The sequence below is a fragment of the Pseudopipra pipra genome, chromosome 2 (genome assembly GCF_036250125.1).
Source record: "Pseudopipra pipra isolate bDixPip1 chromosome 2, bDixPip1.hap1, whole genome shotgun sequence".
In the NCBI taxonomy this organism is placed as follows: Eukaryota; Metazoa; Chordata; class Aves; order Passeriformes; family Pipridae; genus Pseudopipra; species Pseudopipra pipra.
The window spans coordinates 376097-394826 of record NC_087550.1 but is presented as its reverse complement, the minus strand read 5'-3'; the positions used below and the strand labels follow the sequence as shown (position 1 = coordinate 394826).

General features: G+C 49.9%; 1 protein-coding gene across 3 annotated transcripts; it reads right to left on the bottom strand.

Annotated features, from left to right (window-relative positions):
* Positions 1 to 2886: 2886 nt before the first annotated feature.
* LOC135407541 (transforming growth factor beta activator LRRC32-like) lies at positions 2887 to 18046 on the bottom strand. Of its 3 annotated transcripts, none has more exons than XM_064642672.1 (3): positions 17555 to 18046; positions 10661 to 10751; positions 2887 to 6635 (listed from the first exon to the last, which is right to left on the bottom strand). In XM_064642672.1, exons 2-3 carry the CDS (start codon positions 10745 to 10747, stop codon positions 4638 to 4640), a joined length of 2085 nt encoding a protein of 694 aa, XP_064498742.1. In that variant the 5' UTR covers positions 10748 to 10751; positions 17555 to 18046; the 3' UTR covers positions 2887 to 4637. The 3 variants fall into 3 exon arrangements, with proteins under 3 accessions (XP_064498742.1, XP_064498749.1, XP_064498732.1); XM_064642679.1 differs by lacking the exon at positions 17555 to 18046 and adding an exon at positions 17436 to 17542; XM_064642662.1 differs by lacking the exon at positions 17555 to 18046 and adding an exon at positions 12764 to 17427.
* Positions 18047 to 18730: the final 684 nt, after the last annotated feature.

Genomic DNA, 18730 nt, shown 5'->3' with positions numbered 1-18730 from the left:
GCCTGAATAATTTGCATTCCAACATGTGTAATTCCAAGCTGACAGGAGAGTATCCCTGCAGAAAGGCTCCTCCAGGACACGGACACTGCTGGGTTCCTCGGGGTTGGGTTGATCCCAACATCCATTTACACCTCTGCCAGCAGTGAGACTGTAAAAACCCACCCAGCACTTGACTTACATTCTCTCTATGTTTCTTCTTTCTCCCCTGCTGACTCAGAATGTTTAAAACATCCCTCTGTGTTTAATTCTCCCCCTTCTGCTGTGAACCAGTTCTCACAACCTTTCTGCCCGTTTTTCACCCCTTTCCCAGTCGCTGCTGGACCTCCCCCGGAACCCTCTCACGGCATCTGGGTGGAAAACTTTGCCAGGTTTTGTAACCCCATTCCTGAGACCAGGGGTGTTGAGGGGCACACCTGGGAGCTCTGCAAAGCAAGGCAGCAGAAGGCAGAGAGGAGCAGCTAATGACCTAATGAATTAGCCTCTGTTAGCATGCAGATGTTGCTGGACCTCGTCTCAGCCCGTCCCTTTTGTCAAGGAAAACATGAACACGATTTAAAACTGCTTTTAAACATGATTTGAACTGCTTCACAAACAAAGAGAGATGCAGACAGTCGTGAGGGCTTGGCTGGTGAACAGGCTGTAAGTTGACCTCATTCATTTACAGCTGAGACATCTTCAAAAACTGCACTGGTTTAACCAGAAGAATAACTGCCATTCCTTCCCCATGTGCACAGCAGGTTGTGTCTTTCTGTCAGACTCGTGGGGTATCTGAAAAAGTGCAGTGGAAAAGCAAGGGACTTTTGAATGTTTGTGTGGAAAATTTAGCCTTTATTATCTGAATAAAGGGTTATTCTTATTGGAGGAGGGAAGTCAGGGAGACCTGCTCGTTTTATTTCATCAATATAAAGCAAGATCTTTCTTTGAGATAAGCCTTTGTTCCCATAACAACTCTTGCACAAGAGCAAGATCCCAAGGAGCAAGTTGTGAAATGAGAAGTGGTAAGGAAAAAGCAGGGTCTGGGTGCTGAGAGGCTGGGCACTGCCAAGGCCACACCTCAAATCCTGGGCTCACTTCTGGGCTCCTCACTCCAAGAAGGACATCGAGGGGCTGGAGGGTGTCCAGGGAAGGGAATGGAGCTGGGGAAGGGTCTGGAGCACCACCATTTTATTTGATGTTCCTCCTGTGCCCCAGCACTCGTTGATGTGTTAAAACATGAGGAGATTTACATAGTTTCAACAGCCTAATATTTTATGTCTGTATTACCTTGGTTTATTTTGCTTTGTTTTGTTTTAGTGATGACTGGGAGGGATGTTATTTAGCATTAACTGATTGAAACATTTCCTTATCCTCTCTAGAACAGAGATAGTAAAAGCAAACTGAATGTTTATTTTATTGTATGAGCATGTGCTTTCTGCTGTAGGAATATCTGAATTCAAACTGGAGCTCTGGCCTTACAAAGGAAACATTTCCCAACTTCATATTTTTCAGAATTTTCATGGAAAATTTTGAAAATATTAACTTTAATTTTGAGCTGTAAATTGGAGGGGAGGGAAAAAAGAAGGAGGAAATCTTGTGGAATCTCCTTCTCTGGAAAGATTTAAAACCCACGAAGCCACAGTCCTGTGCAACGTGCCCTGAGTGAACCTGCTCTAGCTGGGGGCTGGACTAGATCATCTCCAGAGGGACATTCCAACCCCAGCCACTCTGTGATTCTGTAATTTCTGTTCCAAACTCCTGATTCAGCTCTCCTCATTCCCCTTCTGTTCACCTTGTGCCATATCTCCAGCCCAGCTGCCTGTCCCAAACCTCCTTCTCTTTGGTGGGCTTCCCACCTGAGAATGGAGTTCTCTGGTCTTCAGGACCCAGGACTCCCTTCTCCAGTCCATTTTCTGGGGAAGCCAGGAACAGCAGAGAGGAATCTCTCCTGCAGTCACCTTCCAGAATGTTTCTTCAAAGAGTCTATGGTGCAGGAACTGGAAAATCATAGAATCCAGAATGGTTTGGGTTGGAAGGGACCTTAAAGATCACCTGACTTCAGTCCCCTGCCACGGGCAGGGACACCTTCCACTATTCCAGGCTGTTCCAAGCCCCATCCAACCTGGCCTTGGACACTTCCAGGGATCCAGGGGCAGCCACAGCTTCTCTGGGCAACCTGTGCCAGGGCCTCCCCACCCTCCCAGGGGAGAGTTTCTTCCTCACAGCTAATCTAAACCTCCCCTCTTTTAGTCTAAAACCATTCCCCCTTCCCCTGCCCCTGTCCCCCCGTGTGAAAAGCCACTCTTTCTCTCTTTTTCCAGCCCCCTTTCAGCACAGAAAGGCTGCACTCAGGTCTCCCATGTGCGTGTCCCTGATGCCACGACTGCTGGGAACGGACAGGAGGAGGAGATGTGTGGGACTGCCCTGGCTCTGCAGCACAGCAGAGCAGCCACAGAGCAGCAGCCCGGGAGAAAAGTGACTCTCACAGTGTTGCAGGACTGCTCCCTCGGATTTGCCAAGGTTTTGTTTAATGCCATGTTGCATCAGCCTCCAAATGCCTTTGCTCCTCAAAGAAGGTTGCACAGCTCTCCTCAGGCAGTTCTTCCGTGCTTTCCCCGTCTCTTTTCCCTCCCATTTCAGTTTCCCTCCGTTTCCCTGGTTCCTTGGTACTTCTGTCTGTCACCCCCCATGAGCTGGGGTCCTCCTCTGTTTGCATTCATCACACCCTATTTCGAATAATAGAATGTGGAGCTCCCATTTCTCCCTGTTCTCCCTCTCTTTGTGAATTTATTCATGTTTTCTTTCCCCCAACCTGCTCATCCCATCCATGGTATCAGGACTGGCCAGAGCAGGCTCGTGTCACTCCTTGGTTGCTTGTGCTGCTGACAGAGAAATCCAAACGAGCCATGCTGCACTTTACTCCTGAGCTTTATTCCTCAAGAAAGCAGTTTCTGCTCCCAGGGAAGTCCATGGAAGTCTAATTAGTCCCAGATGTTTAGTAATAACAAGCACTTCCTTTCGGTGGGGCCAAACAAAAGCAGTGTTAAAAACGTTAATTAAGTGGCTTTTGGCTCTGTCTCAGGTTATTAACTAACTGCAGTCACGGCAGCCAAGCTAATCCTGGCTCTCAGGAGGACACAGAGCCTTGCCATGCTCCTCACACTGGCACACCAGCTGGGCACAGCTCAGGGGCTCTCACACCACCTTCAGCACTGGGCTTCCAGCTGATCCCTGGCAGTGCTGCTGGTGCAAACCTCCCACAGGATTCATGGTGCTGCCCACTGCCTTCTGCACTCTGGGGTCAGGCCCCACTGCTGCTGGTGGTTCCTGCAAAGTCACAGAATCACAGACATCCCACAGTGGTTTGGGCTGGGAGGGACCTTAAAGCTCACCCCATTCACCCCCCTGCCGTGGGCAGGGACACCTTCCACCAGCCCAGGGTGCTCCAAACCCCATCCAGCCTGGCCTTGGGCACTGCCAGGGCTGGGGCAGCCACAGCTTCTCTGGGCAACCCATGCCAAATTCTTGCCCACATCCCCAGTAGATCTCCTTATTCTCCACTGGCTGCACTCTAAGATGTGGAACAGCTGTCCCTGCTTCAGGACCAGGAGGCAAAGGTCTGAGGTGGAGTCTGAGCACCGTGGAAAAATAGGAAGACGTTTGTTTTCATCTGTAGAGCTTCCCAAGCTGTTGCTTTAATATATCCACAGCCTTGTGCTTTTTGCAAAATTCGAAGGTGTTTTTATTGTACAAAATCCCACAATGAAAATCACCAGCCAGCTTCTTACATAACTGCTTAAAAACTAAAATTTTACACCTTTTTGTAGTGTGTTAATTTTGACATTCACCAGCTGGAAGAAACAGAAATGGAGCAGCAATTTGACTCTGAGTTATTCACCTGGGCAGGTTTCAGTCTGACCTCTGTTTCTCTCCTGTGCCTGAATGTACAGTTCCTGGCATTAACAGAAACCCTGATTTGGCTCCTTTTCAAAGCCACTGAACCCTGTTAGCAGGTCGGGCTCCCACTCACTGTCGTGTTCCCTTTAAAAGGGTGAATTTTCTGTCAGTGCAGGGCATAACATTGATCAGTGTCAGCAATTAACAGCTCAGCCATGGTAAACCCCTCCCAGAATGAGGGGCTGCATGACATTTCTTGCAGCCCATCCTGTAGACAACAATATATTTTTGTGGAAAGACAGTGGGCATCTGGTCTGAATAATGGCCAGGACTATGTTCCCTATGCCTTATTTCACACTGGCATCTTCAAAACACCTTTTGGCAGTCTAACCTCCTGTGACCCTTAAAAATAGATATATTATTCTTCTGCACTGAAATGCAACCGCATGCAGCGAGTTCCCAACAGTTTTTCCTCAGAAATACAAACATTTCAGCCAGTCCAATGTCAGCTGGTTGAAATTCATTCTCCAGGGTCTTTCTTTTTGAAGGTGTTCGCCCCAGAGAGGAATTTCTTCACATTAAACCCAGTTAAATAGGTGTTGCAGGCGAGGGCCGAGTTTCTCCTCTTTGAGTGGAACTGTGGACTGTGACTGGCAAATCCTCCTTCCAGCCCCCGCAGCCCAGACCACCCCAGGGGGCACTTCAAAAGCACCTTAAAATAATCCACAGTTACAAATCAAAGGCGAGAATTTCGCCCTTCGTCCCTACACGCTGTCGGTGCAGCACCTGATCCTCTCAGTCCTCAGGGCGCTTTGTGTCCCCTTGGCTTTGAGCTGAGGGCTGAAGTTCTGCCTGCGGAAGCAGAAGAAGGACCCCACGCCGATGACCAGCACGGACAGGACCAACACGAATGTTAGTATGAGGAGGAAGTTGACCTTCTTCAGGTCCTCTTTTTCACAGTCTTCTGGCCTGATGTTCCCCACGTGCATCTCCTCCTGGTACCCGAAGTTCTGGGTGTACTGGCACGTCAAGTGCTCCACGTTGGGGATCTGGACGTTCTTGTTCTGGATCATGGATGAAAGCCAGATGTTTCCGCAGCAGTTCAGTGGGTTCCCAGTGAGATACAAGTTTTTAAGTGAATTTTCTAATGCTAAAATGTTGCTGTTCTGTAATGTGCTGAACCTGTTGTTCCGTAGGTCCAGAACTTCCAGTGGAGAGTCACTCCCCCACTTTGGCAGCCAGTTCAGCTGATTTTCAGAGAGGTTTAAATGTTTAAGGTGACTGAAACAAGGCAAGTCAATGTTTAAATCTATCAGCCTGTTACCATGTAAATACAAATACTCCAGAGACTTTTCCAGACCCGATAATGCTTTCAGTTCTATTTTCAGCCCAGGGTTCAGGGAGAGGTCCAAGACAACCAGAGGAGTCTTGTACAGGGTGTATGCTGGGAGGATGCTCAGCATGTTGTCAGCCAGGTACAGGCACTGAAGAGCAGGAGAATCCACAAAGGACACACAGCCACTTTCCTCCCCTGCAAGCCTCTGCTTAGCTAATCCTGAGTACATGCTGCAAAGGCTGATGTTGTTGCTCTGCAGGTTGAGCAGCCTGAGGCTGGGAAGGCTTGAGAAGATGTCAAACTGCAGGGTTTGAAGGTGGTTGTTCTGAACGTAGAGCTCCTTCAGGTTTGACAACACGCCAGCATCGAGGAGAAGGTTCTGCAGGACGTTGTAGCTCAAGTCCAGGACAGTGAGGGAGGTCAATGCACTGTCATAAGTCACTGCAAATGCCTGAAGACAGTTTTTACTGAGGTTAAGGGTGTGAAGGGACAACATGGATTCAAAGAACTCATCCGGAATGGATTGGATTTCATTATAACTTAAGTCTAAATGTACAAGGTGGGATAAATAAAGAGAACTTTTGTTTCTACTTTGCTTCTGATCAAGAAGATGGAAAGAAGCATCCAGCCATTCGTTTTCCACGTAGTCCATTTTATTAGGAGGGGATTCAGCAGTGAGCTGGATTAAATTCTTTGATAAGTTCAGAGTTACCAGCTTATTTACCTGAGGGAACACTGGGAAGTGAAGCAGTTTGTTTTCACTCAGATCCAAACATCTTAAGCTATACTCATCATCTGACTTTGTGGTGTAGAAGGTCTCAATGCTGTTCCTGCTAAGGTCAAGTATCTCCAGCTGCCTGAGGTTGAAATCAGAGATGCAAGTAATTGAATTCATTGAGAGATTGAGTTTGGAAAGGTTCACTAGAGTCTCAAAAGCACCTTCTTGTATCTCCATGATGATATTGCTCTGAAGATCTATCTCCACGAGGCCGGGAGAGCCCTGGAACATCCTATGTGATATGACTATGATGCTGTTGTCCGCCAGGGACAGGTAGCGCAGGGCTGGAGCCTGCTGGATGAAGTGCTCAGCCATCCCATTGTACAGGCTGTTGTGGGACAAGTCCAGCACTTCCACCCCGGGCAAGAGCCCGATGCCCTCCGTGCCATTCTGAGCCAGTTCATACAAGTGGTTGTTGGCTAGATTTATTTCCAGCAGGCTCTTCATGTGTGCAAAGGCCCCGGGTGTGATGGAGCTGATCTGGTTGGAGCTCAGGTCCAGGCACTGCAGGGAGCTGTAGGGCGACAGCGACGTCTCAGGGACGCTCTGAATCAGGTTTCCAGACAGATCGATTTTGTTTACGTGTGGGTGGAGCCCCTGAGGGATCTGGTGGAGGTCTCTGCTGTGGCAAAGTGCCTGAGAGTTTGCCTGCCAGAAACAGAGAGAGAAGGGGTTGGCGCATGACCAGTGAAAAATGTCTTTGCATTAAATGTAAGAAAAATAACACTCAGCATCCAGGCAGATGCTGCACCTGAAACACTGCTCACACCACTTTTTCTGAGCGTCCAGACAGCAAGAGCAACAACCCTAATTGCTAACCCTGATTAGCTGCTCTGCAGCTGAGAGCACCCATTTCATTTTAAAGAGATTTCTGACTTAGACCATATGTCTAAGACCACATGTCTAAGACCACTTTCTTATCTACCATATGTAGATAAAAGGAGACTTTTATCTAAATATGGTCTCCTTTTTGTGCCTTTTGGACTCATTTTAATAGTTCCAAGGGAAGGAGTTTTTGCTCAGTTTTCTCTGCAATCAAGCACCATTTCCTCACTTTTGTGCTGATGTTTAATTTTTCTCACTTTCATCACTGTATGAGAGTTTACAAACTCTACCTGCAATGGTAAGTAACAGCTTCTCTCTGCTGGCAGCAAGGAGGTGTAAAAACATATAAGGATCCTATAGCACAAAACCCCTCTCTCCTTCATAGTCACCCCCTCCAATGTTTGATGGTGCCTTTCTTTAGCCATGGCTCAGTTCAGCAAGGCATCTTTAACCAAACTGGGTCCTTCACCAACTGAAACATTAACTGCAGCTACGACTGGGTCTGTGTCCAGAGCAAAATCTGGAGTGTGTGTTCATAGGGAATATTGGAAACATGAATTTGACCATCCTTGCATAAATGTCAAGCTCTATTTTGTTATTAAGGAGAACATACAGCAGCAGGAGGAAGTGGAATGTGAAAGGCTTAGGCAGCATTTAATTTACTGGAGGAAAACTCATGTTATTAATGTATTTGGGTGTCTGGGTCGTGTACTGTCGGTAGAAAGATCAGGAAAGAAAAAGAAAGAGAGAAAAAAAAAAGAGAAAAAGGAAGAAAGGAAAAAAGAAAGAAAGAAATCTGTTGAACCTTGACTTCTGTGGAGAAGCAGAATCCAAACTCCATGACGCAAAGCTTTTCAGACATTAAACAAACATTAAAACTCAAAAATATTAAACCCCATCTGTTTCATATGAACTTGGAGGAGAATGGAGTGGCAGATCTGTTTGGGAGAAGTGGGACACTAGTCAGCATTTTGTGAATCTCTTTTGCATCATCCGAGTTTTGGAGACCACACAAAAATGTGCCAGAGAAGTGCAAGTCCTCATCCAAACTCTAGATGCACACAAGCTGCTCCACAGTCCTTCCCATGGTACATCCTTCCCAAAGATCCCAAGTAAACTGACTATCAAAACCTGAACCCCTTCCTGTTTTCCCTCCGACTCACTCAAATCTTCTCCCCCTAAAAAAAATTTAGAAAATAAAAAAAGGAGGAAATTTCCTGGCTTCTCCCTGACACTGTTTCTTTCCTGCAAAGTCACCCCAGACTTGCTCATTTTGGCTTCAAATATTCCCATAGCTGGGCTCGTCTCCGAGGCTAAATAAGAGAACAGGAAGGCTCTTCTTATTCATTTGTGGAAGAGGAAGGAGCCAGGAGGATACAAAAATCCAGAGTGACAAAGCAGAAACTGCTTTGCAGCCTGAGGCAGATGCCAGGTTTCTTCTCACACTTGGAGCCACATCTCAGCGAGTGCTGGGCAGCCCCCACTCCCCTCGGGCACCCAGACCTTGGCAAAGCCCTGACGCAGCTCCTGTCGATGCCGACGGGCTGGTTTCCCCTGGAGTCCTTGGGAAGAGGTCAGTCCCAGCTCACCAGGAGCCTTGCAGGAGCTGGCCTTCATCTGCATCCACAGAAAGAACCCTGCCAGTGGTAACAGGGACCGATAAAATCCGTACCTCCCACCATCTGCCATTTGTTCCTGTAACATTTCCCCTCCCGTTTTGCTTTTCAAGCTTTCATTTCTTTTCACCAACTTATCTTTACCCTCACTAAATTCCTTGTCTTGTCTCTTCTGCACCGTCTCTGGTGCAAACTGCACGAATTTCCATCTCAGTAGCAGCAGGAAGAAGAGATGCAGCACCTCTCAGTGGGATGCAGCACCTCTCAGTGGGATGCAGCACATCTCAGGGGGATGCAGCACATCTCAGGGGGATGCAGCAAACACCACCTCGTTGGTGCATCTCCCCCCTCTCCCCCCTGAGCCCAGTGGGTTGGGAGCCTGAGACTGGAGCAGAGGTTTCTGTCAGTCTCATGTTCTCACTTCACAAACCTGAGCAGTTTGCCCAGGTGCCACACAGCAGCTGGCCCATGAAAACTGGCTGTGCATTCTGTCCCTGCATCACCTCCAGGCAAGGTAAGAGAAAATTGCCTTAAATCCCTTCCCTTCTGCAAATTGTTTGAGAGCTCCTCCTTTGCCAATTAACAGGAATTAGTAGAATCATCTTTCTTTGGGAGGTAAAACATGACCTAGTTGAAGCCTTGCCTATCCTTGGAAAGCAATGAGAGTCAGGAAGAGCCTCCTGACATTTAAGCTGTGCCTTCGCTGTCTCACAGACTGGCAGATGTGCCGTGATTTGTGCCATCAGTGCAGCTCACTCCCATGTCAGGGGGCTGGCAGGGACTGCTTACTTCCCACAGCCTCTTTTGTGAGACTTCAGCTCACCAACAGAAGCACCAGGGGTGAGTCAGAGAGGAGCACAGGTTTCTGACTCATGCCTCTTCCATGACATTTGGGGGGAAAGTTTCCATTTCGGAGCCTCTGCTATTCCAAAGGTGTCACCACAGGGAAAGCACAAGGTGGAACAGCAGGGCTGTGCTGAAAGACAACAATGCTGGGCTCTCAGTGGAGCCATCAGCTAACCCAGGAGCTCCTTCTCTCTTCCAGCTGTGCCTGGATCCCCACCACGCGACGCTGCGCTGCCCATCTCCACCAGAGGAACATCCCGGCCCCACGGCAGCGTGGCTTCTGTCAGGGCTCAGCTGAGCCCAGCCCAGCTGTGGGGTTGGCTCCACCAAAGCAGTTTACAGTGGAAACAAGCCTGTGTTTACTCCTCAGCAGTGAGCCTGGGCTGCGACCCCTCCGGGAATGGGCCGGGATGAATCCGCCTGGATCGCTGCGTGTCCCGTCCGGCCCCCTGTGACTGTGATCCCTGGGACCCCAGGGGCATGGTTACAGTGCCTTCATCCATCTTCCCTCTCCAGCCAATGAACTGAGCCACCCAGTCACCTTCCCAAGGTCTTTTTATATATCCTAGGTCTCAATTTCTCTGGAATTCAGGAAGTGCAGCAGTATGGCAGGGTGGGCAGGAATGGAATGAGTCCCACAAGGGAGACGTGTACAGCTGGCAAATTATTTTTTTTTCCTATTTTGGAAATCCTTGAGGATTTGTGCTGAACAGCTTCAATGTTCAGGGGGAAAAAAACAGTATTTTTAAACAGCCTGGTACAGTCAGAAGCACTTGGAGAGGGAAGGGAGAAAGTTCAGCTGTGAATAACATCTATAATATTGCACCAGGTGCTTGCAAAAATTAAAGGAGCAAATTTTGTACTGGAGCAAGAGGCTTTGTCATTTCTCTTCCCTCCAGCAGGAGTCAGGTACAACTTCCCTGGCAGAAACGCTGTGCCAGGGCAGAGGAGATCAGTCTCCTCTTATTACAAAAGGGCTGGTAGAGATGTATTTCACAGGGGATGCTTTAATTAAAGCACAAAGAATAGCTGATATGATGGAGTTGATTTTTGGTCTAAGTTCTTTCCCAGTCTCAGAATCCCTATCCAGTCTTGGGGAAATCAGGTCAAATTTCTTTTAAGCAGCTTCTCCTTAGAAAAAAGCTGAGACAATGACCCTTCTTCCCCCTTCCCCCCTTCTGTGTGTTGTCACTGCAACAAGGGCACAGCCTGAGGACAGGCTGCTGAACACCCCCTAACCCTGCAGATCCCACCTCTGCCACCACAGGGAGCCTGGCTGGGGGCTTTCCCTTCCCAGAGACTGCAGCTCTTTGTGCAGTGCCTGGAGCAAGGGGGTCCCCACCTCAGCCAGGATCTCCAGGGCCCCAGGGAGGGAGACAGCCTTACCATTTCACAGGATGGCCCCTCTGAGGGCTGACAGTGAGAGGTCCCTGTGTTCACCACTGCCAGGAGGAGGAGGATGTACAGTTTCATGGTTCTGCAGGTAAAAGTAGTTATGGTTAGGTTTCAGTGGGACATGTGAAAGCTGGCACCAGGTCACCATCCAACCCGGGGAAGGACACAAGCAGTGAGACAAATTAACCCCTCTCTGAGCACACAGCACTACTGACCCACCTCTGCTCCTCAGCCCTGTGCTCACAGGAGTCGGTGCCTCCTACAAGGAGAAAATTGGTTTTACCATCTGAATATTAGTTTGCTGGGATGGAGGGAAAAGAGAATCATTCCGATGATCACAAGGCTTTTCTCAGAGCCCAGAAAGGGAAATCCTTTCTGTTTGGATCCCATGAATTCAGCTGAGGATGCTGTTCACAGCTGGGCACCACCCTGGTGGACAGTACGTGTGCTCTGTGATGTCTTGTCACACCATCAGTGCAAAACACAGCCCCTTTGCTTCTTAAATAATAACCCTGGGCACAATCCAGGCTCTGAACATACCTTGAAATGTCCTAAATTTTGAGTTTACAAGGCAACTGGGAAACTGATGTATTTGACCACAGAAAATGGGATTTAATGGCTTGCTGTGTCAGGCAGATGTGTAGTAAGCAAGGGTGCTGCCCCTCAAGGTGTCTCTGAGGTGGCTGTTACATCCTGAAGCATCAGGACATGGGGGGCTCTTCCAGCATAAGAGAGAGAGGAGAGAGGACTCTGTCCTCATAGAATCATTTCGTTTGGAAAAGCCCTCTAAGACCATTGAGTTCAAGCATTCCCCCAGCCACAGGAGCCACATCCACATTCCCCCAGGAGCCACATGCACAGGGCTGTTAAATCCCTCCAGGGATGGGAACTCCCCCTCTGCCCTGGGCAGCTGTGCCAGGGCTGGACAACAGTTGGGGTGAAGAAATTGTTCCTAATATCTAAATTAAATCTCCCCTGACACAACCTAAAGCTACCTCCTCTTGACCTGCCATGGGCCAGCCCAACCTCCTTGCTCATGGAGGTTGCCTTCCCAGGGGGGTTTTCAGTTCAGCTGTCCAGCTGGGGAGCTTCTCCTGCCTAGCTTTTCTCTGGACAACCTTCAGAGCCTCCTCAGCAACTGTGAGTGTGACAGAGCCCTGCATCCCCCTCCTCTCCACCCTCTGGGCAGGTCTCAGCATCCCCCACCCCCTCCAGTGCAGAGCCCAGGGCTCACAGGACCCCATTCCCTGCATGTCAGAGGGGACTGCCCCCGACACTAATCCCTTCCTGCTGGCACTGATGTCTCTAAGTACAGCTTCCAAAAGCAGTTTGGGAGCAGCAGCAGCAGCAACAACTCGACCTAAAGGAGCCTTAATTGCTCTGAGGCTTTCCCAGAGTTGAAGCAGCTTCGTGCTCAGCTCCAGTTTGCTCCCACTGGCAGCTGTGAGAGCAATCCCAGCACACCTCAGAGCAGGACTGAGCTCTGAGCCCTGTGCAGTGCCACAGCTTTCCATCACAGTGCTTCCAGATCACCCAGACCCAGCTGAAAAACACAGGTGGTTTCAGTGAACATCTGTGAACACCTCAGTGTCGGTGAACACCCAGGTTTCAGTGAACATCACCCCTGAGGAATATCAGTAAGTGGGTCAAACAATTCAGCTCCTAGAAAAAGCATGGTACCCAAACCAGATCAGCATGTCCACCTGACAAATGGGAGGGCAAAGGCAGAGAAGAGCAGTGGTTTGCCCCAAGACATGTCTGAAACCACAGAATAATCAGGATTTAATCCCAGTTTTCCCAGTTCCCACTTCAGAACAGTGTTTGCCTCCCTCTCTATTACAATATTATCCTGAAACTTCGTAGATGTTGCTTGCAGCTGATAACAGCAGCACCTTCCAAATTTCCCCCAAAGGTAATTTTTGTTACTGCTTTGACAATTAGCAGAGGCATTCTCCTGTGCCAAGGGAAGTTAAGTACAAGAGAACACACAGAACACAAATCAAACTCCCCGGGCTCTGATCCTTTTCCACACAAGACTCTTTCCTGTTACGTGAGAGCCTTCAGGGTTAAAAAGAGTGACTATTTCACAGTTACCTTGTTTCAAGGGTTTCTCGCATCCCCAAACACCGCTTATCATCCCTTTGAAAAGCATATCCAGCTCTTCAGAACCGATCCAGTCCTGGGACCGATGGAATCACTCCTCAGCTTCGCCCTCGCCCATTCAGGACTCCTGGAGGCTCACTCGTAGCTCCAGAACGGAGGCATTTCCAGGGAAATAGCCTTATTTGGGCCAGTGTCTGCTTTAAATTACGCTGCTTGTCTTCCTCTGCACCGCTCCCCGGGCTCTCGCTGGGTCCCGGCCACCGCCGTGCTCCGGACGGAGTCGGCTACTGTGCGACATCCTGCAGCCCTTCCTTGGGGCAGGCGTTGGGAAACGGGGGGACTTTTGCCAGAGGAACCGTCGGGATCGGGCTGTGGGTTTGCTCAGGGGAACAAGGCACTTGCTGGCAATGCCACTGCTCGGCTGCGTGCGGGGCACGGCCGGTGTTTGCTCCGGGGGGTTGTGTCTTACATTCCCGGAGGATTGCAGCCTCCCGCACCTAAATCTCCCCCCCGCATCTCTAGGGAAGCAGCGCTCGAGGATTAAATGTTTAAAATTCATGGCTGATAAATATAAACCCAAGGATTTGGAAACCTGTCCTGGAAGAAATCACTCTTTCTCTTTGCAGCCGCCCCACCAGCGAGGGTGTGACAGCAGCCTGGGGCAGGACGGGGCTCCAGCCCTGGCTACAACACGCCTGGGGGGGTTTCATGGCACGAGGCAGGAATTAGGGACCTCGATAAAGGCATTTTCAGGCGAGCTGCTGAATCTTTGACTCCAAGTACACAGTGCTGAATCTACTGGATCTGCCAGGAAGAATTCCCATTGCAAAGGGGTACGTCTGTCACACAGAAGATGATTTCAAATTGCCTGAGAGCTCAGCTTTTTATTTATTATTTCGTGCTGCCCTCTAGGGCTGGAGTAGCTGCCTAATTGCTGGTTTCCTCACTTCCTTTTGCTAATTAAGTCCTGCTTCTGGAAACCCCACCTTTACGTAGATTTCCCCGTTGTTTTTTCCCCAAGACACAAGTCTGAGCTGTTGTAAAACGCTTTTCCCGTGGCTGAAACAATACACCAAAGAGCTGGGCTCTTAACGTGTCATTTGCTTGTTAATGCACCCCGAAATGAGAGGCACAAATCACAGAATCACAGGATGGTTTGGGTTGGAAGGGACCTTAAAGATCACCTCGTTCCAACCCCCTGCCACGAGCAGGGACACCTTCCAGCAGACCAGGTTGCTTGTCTAGCTGTGAAAATGCTCTGACAAGGCAACAGGGGAGGGCATGATTAGGTGCAATGGATAGAAAATCCACGTTAAGCTCTCAGGAGAGCAGTCCACCAGTGAGATCATCTCAACCCAGGGTAGGTTCCCTTTGGCTGGGCTCTCATCAGACCACTTTGGATCACCCTTCCCCAAGCACAGCGTGTTTGGAGCTCCCCTGGTCAGGGCTGCCTGCAGTGCTATTTTTCACCAGGTCCCTTTGGCACACTCCCTGGAGTCAGGCTCTCCATCTGCAATCCCCTCGGGGTAGGCAGGAAACTCAGGCTGAAACTGGGAACCGCTGTGATGTCCAGAGGTTTAAATGCCTTTGGATGCCTTGTCAGCAGTGTGCAACAGCATTTGAAAAGCACAGGCACTTTTGCAAGGAAAACCTCAAATAGCTGAGGTCTCCAAGGAAAAAAAAAAAAAAACAACTTTCCTTTTTTTTTTTCTTTTATAATAGGATATTTTGCTTTGGTTTGGATATGGAGGACAAATCTCATGCCTGCAGTGAAGAGCAGCGAGTGGCCAGGGCGATGGCAGCATCACATTTTGCTACACCTGGATGTTCAGGGCACTTTGGGAAGTCTGGATTTGCAGGGATAAAAATAGCAGAGGTTTTGTTGGCTGTGCTTTTTAAAAAGCCAGCTCTGTTCCTCGGGCTGTTTTCCTGAGTGGCCAGGCAGTTGTGCCAGCCCAACTGTGAAGAGCCTGGACAGAAACAAATGCCAAAGCAGGAGGGAAGGGCATGCACTGATTCTACTGCTCAGGACTTTGCTCCATTAAAACCACGCTCTCAGAGGACACCAGCCGTGCTGGGAGAGGTCTGTGCTGTCCTTACCATCCCTGTCCTTTCCCAAAGGGGATCTGGCAGCAAACAGTTTCAAAGGCACTGAACCATTTGGCTGATTACCCGTTTTCAGCATTTTTGTGCTTGGGGCTACCCAGCAGTTCCCACCTTAGAGTGGTGCTGAAATATCAGCAGGGTATGGGCTTGGTTACCCAGAGCCCCAGCCAGCCTCCTCTCCATCAGGCAGATTGGAGAATCGAGCTCTTCTGCCCACAAAACAGCAAGGGCTGTCCCATCCCACCGGTGCCACAGGCTCTGCACCTGCAGCTCCGTGAAATCAGGCCCTTCCTGATTTTCCAGTGGTCTCCTCAGAGTCACTTCCTGCATCAGATGAACGTCACCCCACGTCACCTGAGGCCTGGGGCACCTCATCACACCTCTCCTCTCCTCCAAACCCCCTTCCCAGCATGGCCCAGAGCAAGAAGGAAAAGCAAATCCCAGCCACTGGCTCTGCCCAGCTGGTCTGCAGTCAGCTGCAGGTTTCTTGGGGCTCCAGAGAAATAAGAAAATGTCTTGGCAATCACGTGTCTTGAACCTGCAGACCCCTAGGAACCTGTCCATCCATGGCCCTGCTGCTTTCTGAGGCACTGCTCTCGGGCTGGGTCCCGTGTGTGAACCAGAGTCTCCAGAGAAGGGCCCAGAACAAGTCCCTGCCTTAGGAAGTGGCTCTGGACTGGAAGGACGGGAGTGGGACGAGTCTCACTCCCTTTTGGCTGGAATAGCTCCCTGGTGATGCATCCCACCCAGGAGCTGGAGACAACATTAATATCAACCCTACTAAGAAATAAACAGCCAATGCCACCCTCAGCCACAGCCCTTGGGAAGGAGGCACAGCTCCAGCTCCTGGGACTCCACAGCATCTCCCGGTTCCTTCCGCTCGTGCCCCTGGGCTGTGCTCGGTGTCTCACGGCACACACAGCCTCCCATCCTCCTGGGGTCACCTCCACGGGCCAAAACAGGGACTCCTCCATGTCCTGGACCCCAGCATGGCTCCTCTCCTGTCTTCTGAAGCTGCTGCCTTCCTTCCTCCTCCTTCTGTCCTCTCTCCACCTGCACCTCTACAGGTGTTCGGCCAACAGCATCTCCCCACCAAAAATTAACGTGTCCAGTTAACTGAGGGTTGGCCAGTTTCCCTGTTTTATTCACCCATTTTTTTACTACCCTCTGCAGGAAAGAAAATGTGAATGAGCAACAGTTGCATGAAACCCACCAGCCTGGAGAATTTGTGAGTGAGGGGCAGGGCAAAGGGAGAGCAGGAGATGGAAAACAAAAACTCTTACATGAGCAAAAGGTGAAATGTACTGGCATTTGCATATTAAACTATGTGACCATGAAATACTCTCCCTGGGGAACAAAATTCCCGGGGAACCAAACCATCATATTTTCTCACCAGCTTATAATCTAAGTGCAGCAAAAAGAGAGTAAAATAGGCTTTTAATTCAGCAATTATTTTTTTTTTATTGGCAGCAGGGTCAGTATTTGGGAAAAGGTGTACTCGGTTTATATGATCCAAGGTGACAAAATGAGGTGATGAAAATGATTTCTGATAGACTCGATTTCCATGGTACTGATGGTCCCCCTTGAATCCATCCATTGTGTTAGTAAAGGGCCAGGCATTAATACAGTCACTGAGATGTAACCATCTGCTTTAAAAAGAGATGACTGATTGTGGAATTTTGTTCTTGAAAACTAAAGGATGTCAGCATTTTAGAGTAATAAGTTGGTTTTAAAGTTGAAATTATTACATCTTAGTAAAAAAGCCCAAATTTTCACTGTCGTGCAAGCCCAAACTTTTCCTTCTATTTAAGGGAAACATATTTGTCTTTTATCAAAAGTACTTTTACCAAAATCACAACAGGGCTCAGCCTGGGAAAATTTTCTGTGACTTTTATATATAAAACCGTGATTTTCTAAAACTTCACCAGTTCCAAATATTGCCTAAACACCGATTCTCATGGAAACAGTCCAGATGCAGCAAAACCCTGTCAGTAAGTCCCCGTTCACCCAAGGTGACATTCAAGCTGTCAGGATCTGAGGAGCAGCACAGTCACCCTGCCATCTCACACCTCGTGCTGGGACGGGGAGAGCTCAATGACAGCACCGGCAGGGAGAGCAGACAAGCCAAGCAGCGTTTTGCCTCTTTTGCCCGGGGCCGGTGTGGTTTGCCCGGGGCTGTGCCGGGGTTCGGTGTCGGAGAGCCGGGTGAGTGGCACCGAATTGGTGTTCAGTGCTGATCTCTGCAGCACTCCTGGTTCACAACGCTACAATGCAGTAATACCATAAATAGACTGAAGTCCTGTGAAGAAAGAAAAAAAAAAAACCAACCCTCTCCCCATCTTCTATGCAAACACGGAGGAGAATGAGAAAGCCGGTGTATGACAACTGCATCCTTATAAACTACTCGGTTGCCTCCTTAACGTAAAGGACCCAGCTCGCTGCAGTGCAAGTCCCTGATGGATTAAAGGTACAGCTGTGTGGACAGAGCCACCTCCACAGTGTGTTTAGCCAGTTCTCAGCCCAGTCACAAACACAGTACATTTTATTTATACAGTACCTGCCTCATCTGTGTTATTTCCAAAGGCTGCAGCTCTAAGCCAGGAGAGCCCTCACCTCTCCCGCAGCTGAAAGCTCAACTTTCCCGCAGCTCCCGGCTTCGCACGCGGCTCCACGTACCTGCTCTGAGGCTGGAGGTGGAGGAGGAGGAGCCTTCTGCCTCCCGGACTCTCCCAGCAGCCTTTCCAGCGCCAGCCGAGGATGAGTTTCCTTGGGGAAGCCGTACCTCTGTTGCATGCCAGCTGACTAAAAACTCTGCGAGCTCCCAGAGAAGTTTGAAGTCACAGGGAAAAAAAAAAATGCTCCCCATAGACCGGTCCTTGAATTCATTCCTTCGCAGTCATGAGCTCTTATATATTCCCAGGCTGCCCCGAGCACGTGAGCACGAACCTCCGTAAGAGTTTGGATGTGTGCGTGTCCCCCGCGCTCCTCTCTATTTTCCATTTCGTTCACTCAGCCTTGGCTTGTTTCCTGCAGTCTCTCAGCTGGTAATTACGCTCCTCTCGCATTGACACATGAAACAGCCTGCGAGCACCACAAAAAATCCCCTCTGCGGGCTCCGGGCACACGTGCCTGTCTCTGAAGTTGGCCGTGCCTGTCCCACAGCTGTCAGCCTGCCGAGTCCCAGGGGCTGGGGGGAACCGGGGCCACTGAGCCCGCTGCAAACCCTAAATTCCGAGTCCATCCACGGGATGGGGTGCACAGGAAAAGGGTATATGGGAGGGAAGCACCCAAGCAGGGCAAACACATGGTGTTTGGTGTCCCAGCACCTCAGGTGTGGCTCGTGGCACAGCAGTGGCACGGCAGAGCTCGCCCTTGGGGGAAAGGATAAATTCAATTTAGTGCTTGAGTGGGTAATGACGACGCCTCCTGAAAAGGGCAAGGGGATGGACTGTGCTTTCTTTCCTTGGGGTGTGAAGCTCTCTTTCATTTCTGAAGCAGTGCTTTTGTGGAAATCAGTGGGGGGCTGGCACACTGTCTGTGCTGTCTCCGTGTGCTCAGCCATGCCCTGACACCTGGGCACACCTGGGCTCACCTGGGCTCACCTGGGCACACCTGGGGTCACCTGGGCTCACCTGGGCACACCTGGGCACGTGCTCTCCGGCTCTGCAGGTTCACTTGTGGCAGCACAAACTCCTGGCAGGGTTTTGTCAGCTCCTCGGTGGATGTCACGGGACCAAACTGAGTCTTGGCTTCACCCCGGGCCACCCCACCAGGGAGCTCCCCCAGGCACCAGGGCCCAAAGAAAACCTCCCACCTTCTCCCCTGGGTGCACGAGGAGCATCTCCACCGAGT

Excerpts from the sequence above, each read along its gene's own strand:
- LOC135407541 (XM_064642662.1), bottom strand. The coding sequence starts at position 12,786 with ATGCGAGAAACCCTTGAAACAAG. Across the intron at positions 10,752-12,763 it reads CGAGAAACCCTTGAAACAAG|AACCATGAAACTGTACATCC; the intron begins GTAACTGTGAAA and ends TTTTACCTGCAG. Across the intron at positions 6,636-10,660 it reads AGGGGCCATCCTGTGAAATG|GCAAACTCTCAGGCACTTTG; the intron begins GTAAGGCTGTCT and ends TGTTTCTGGCAG.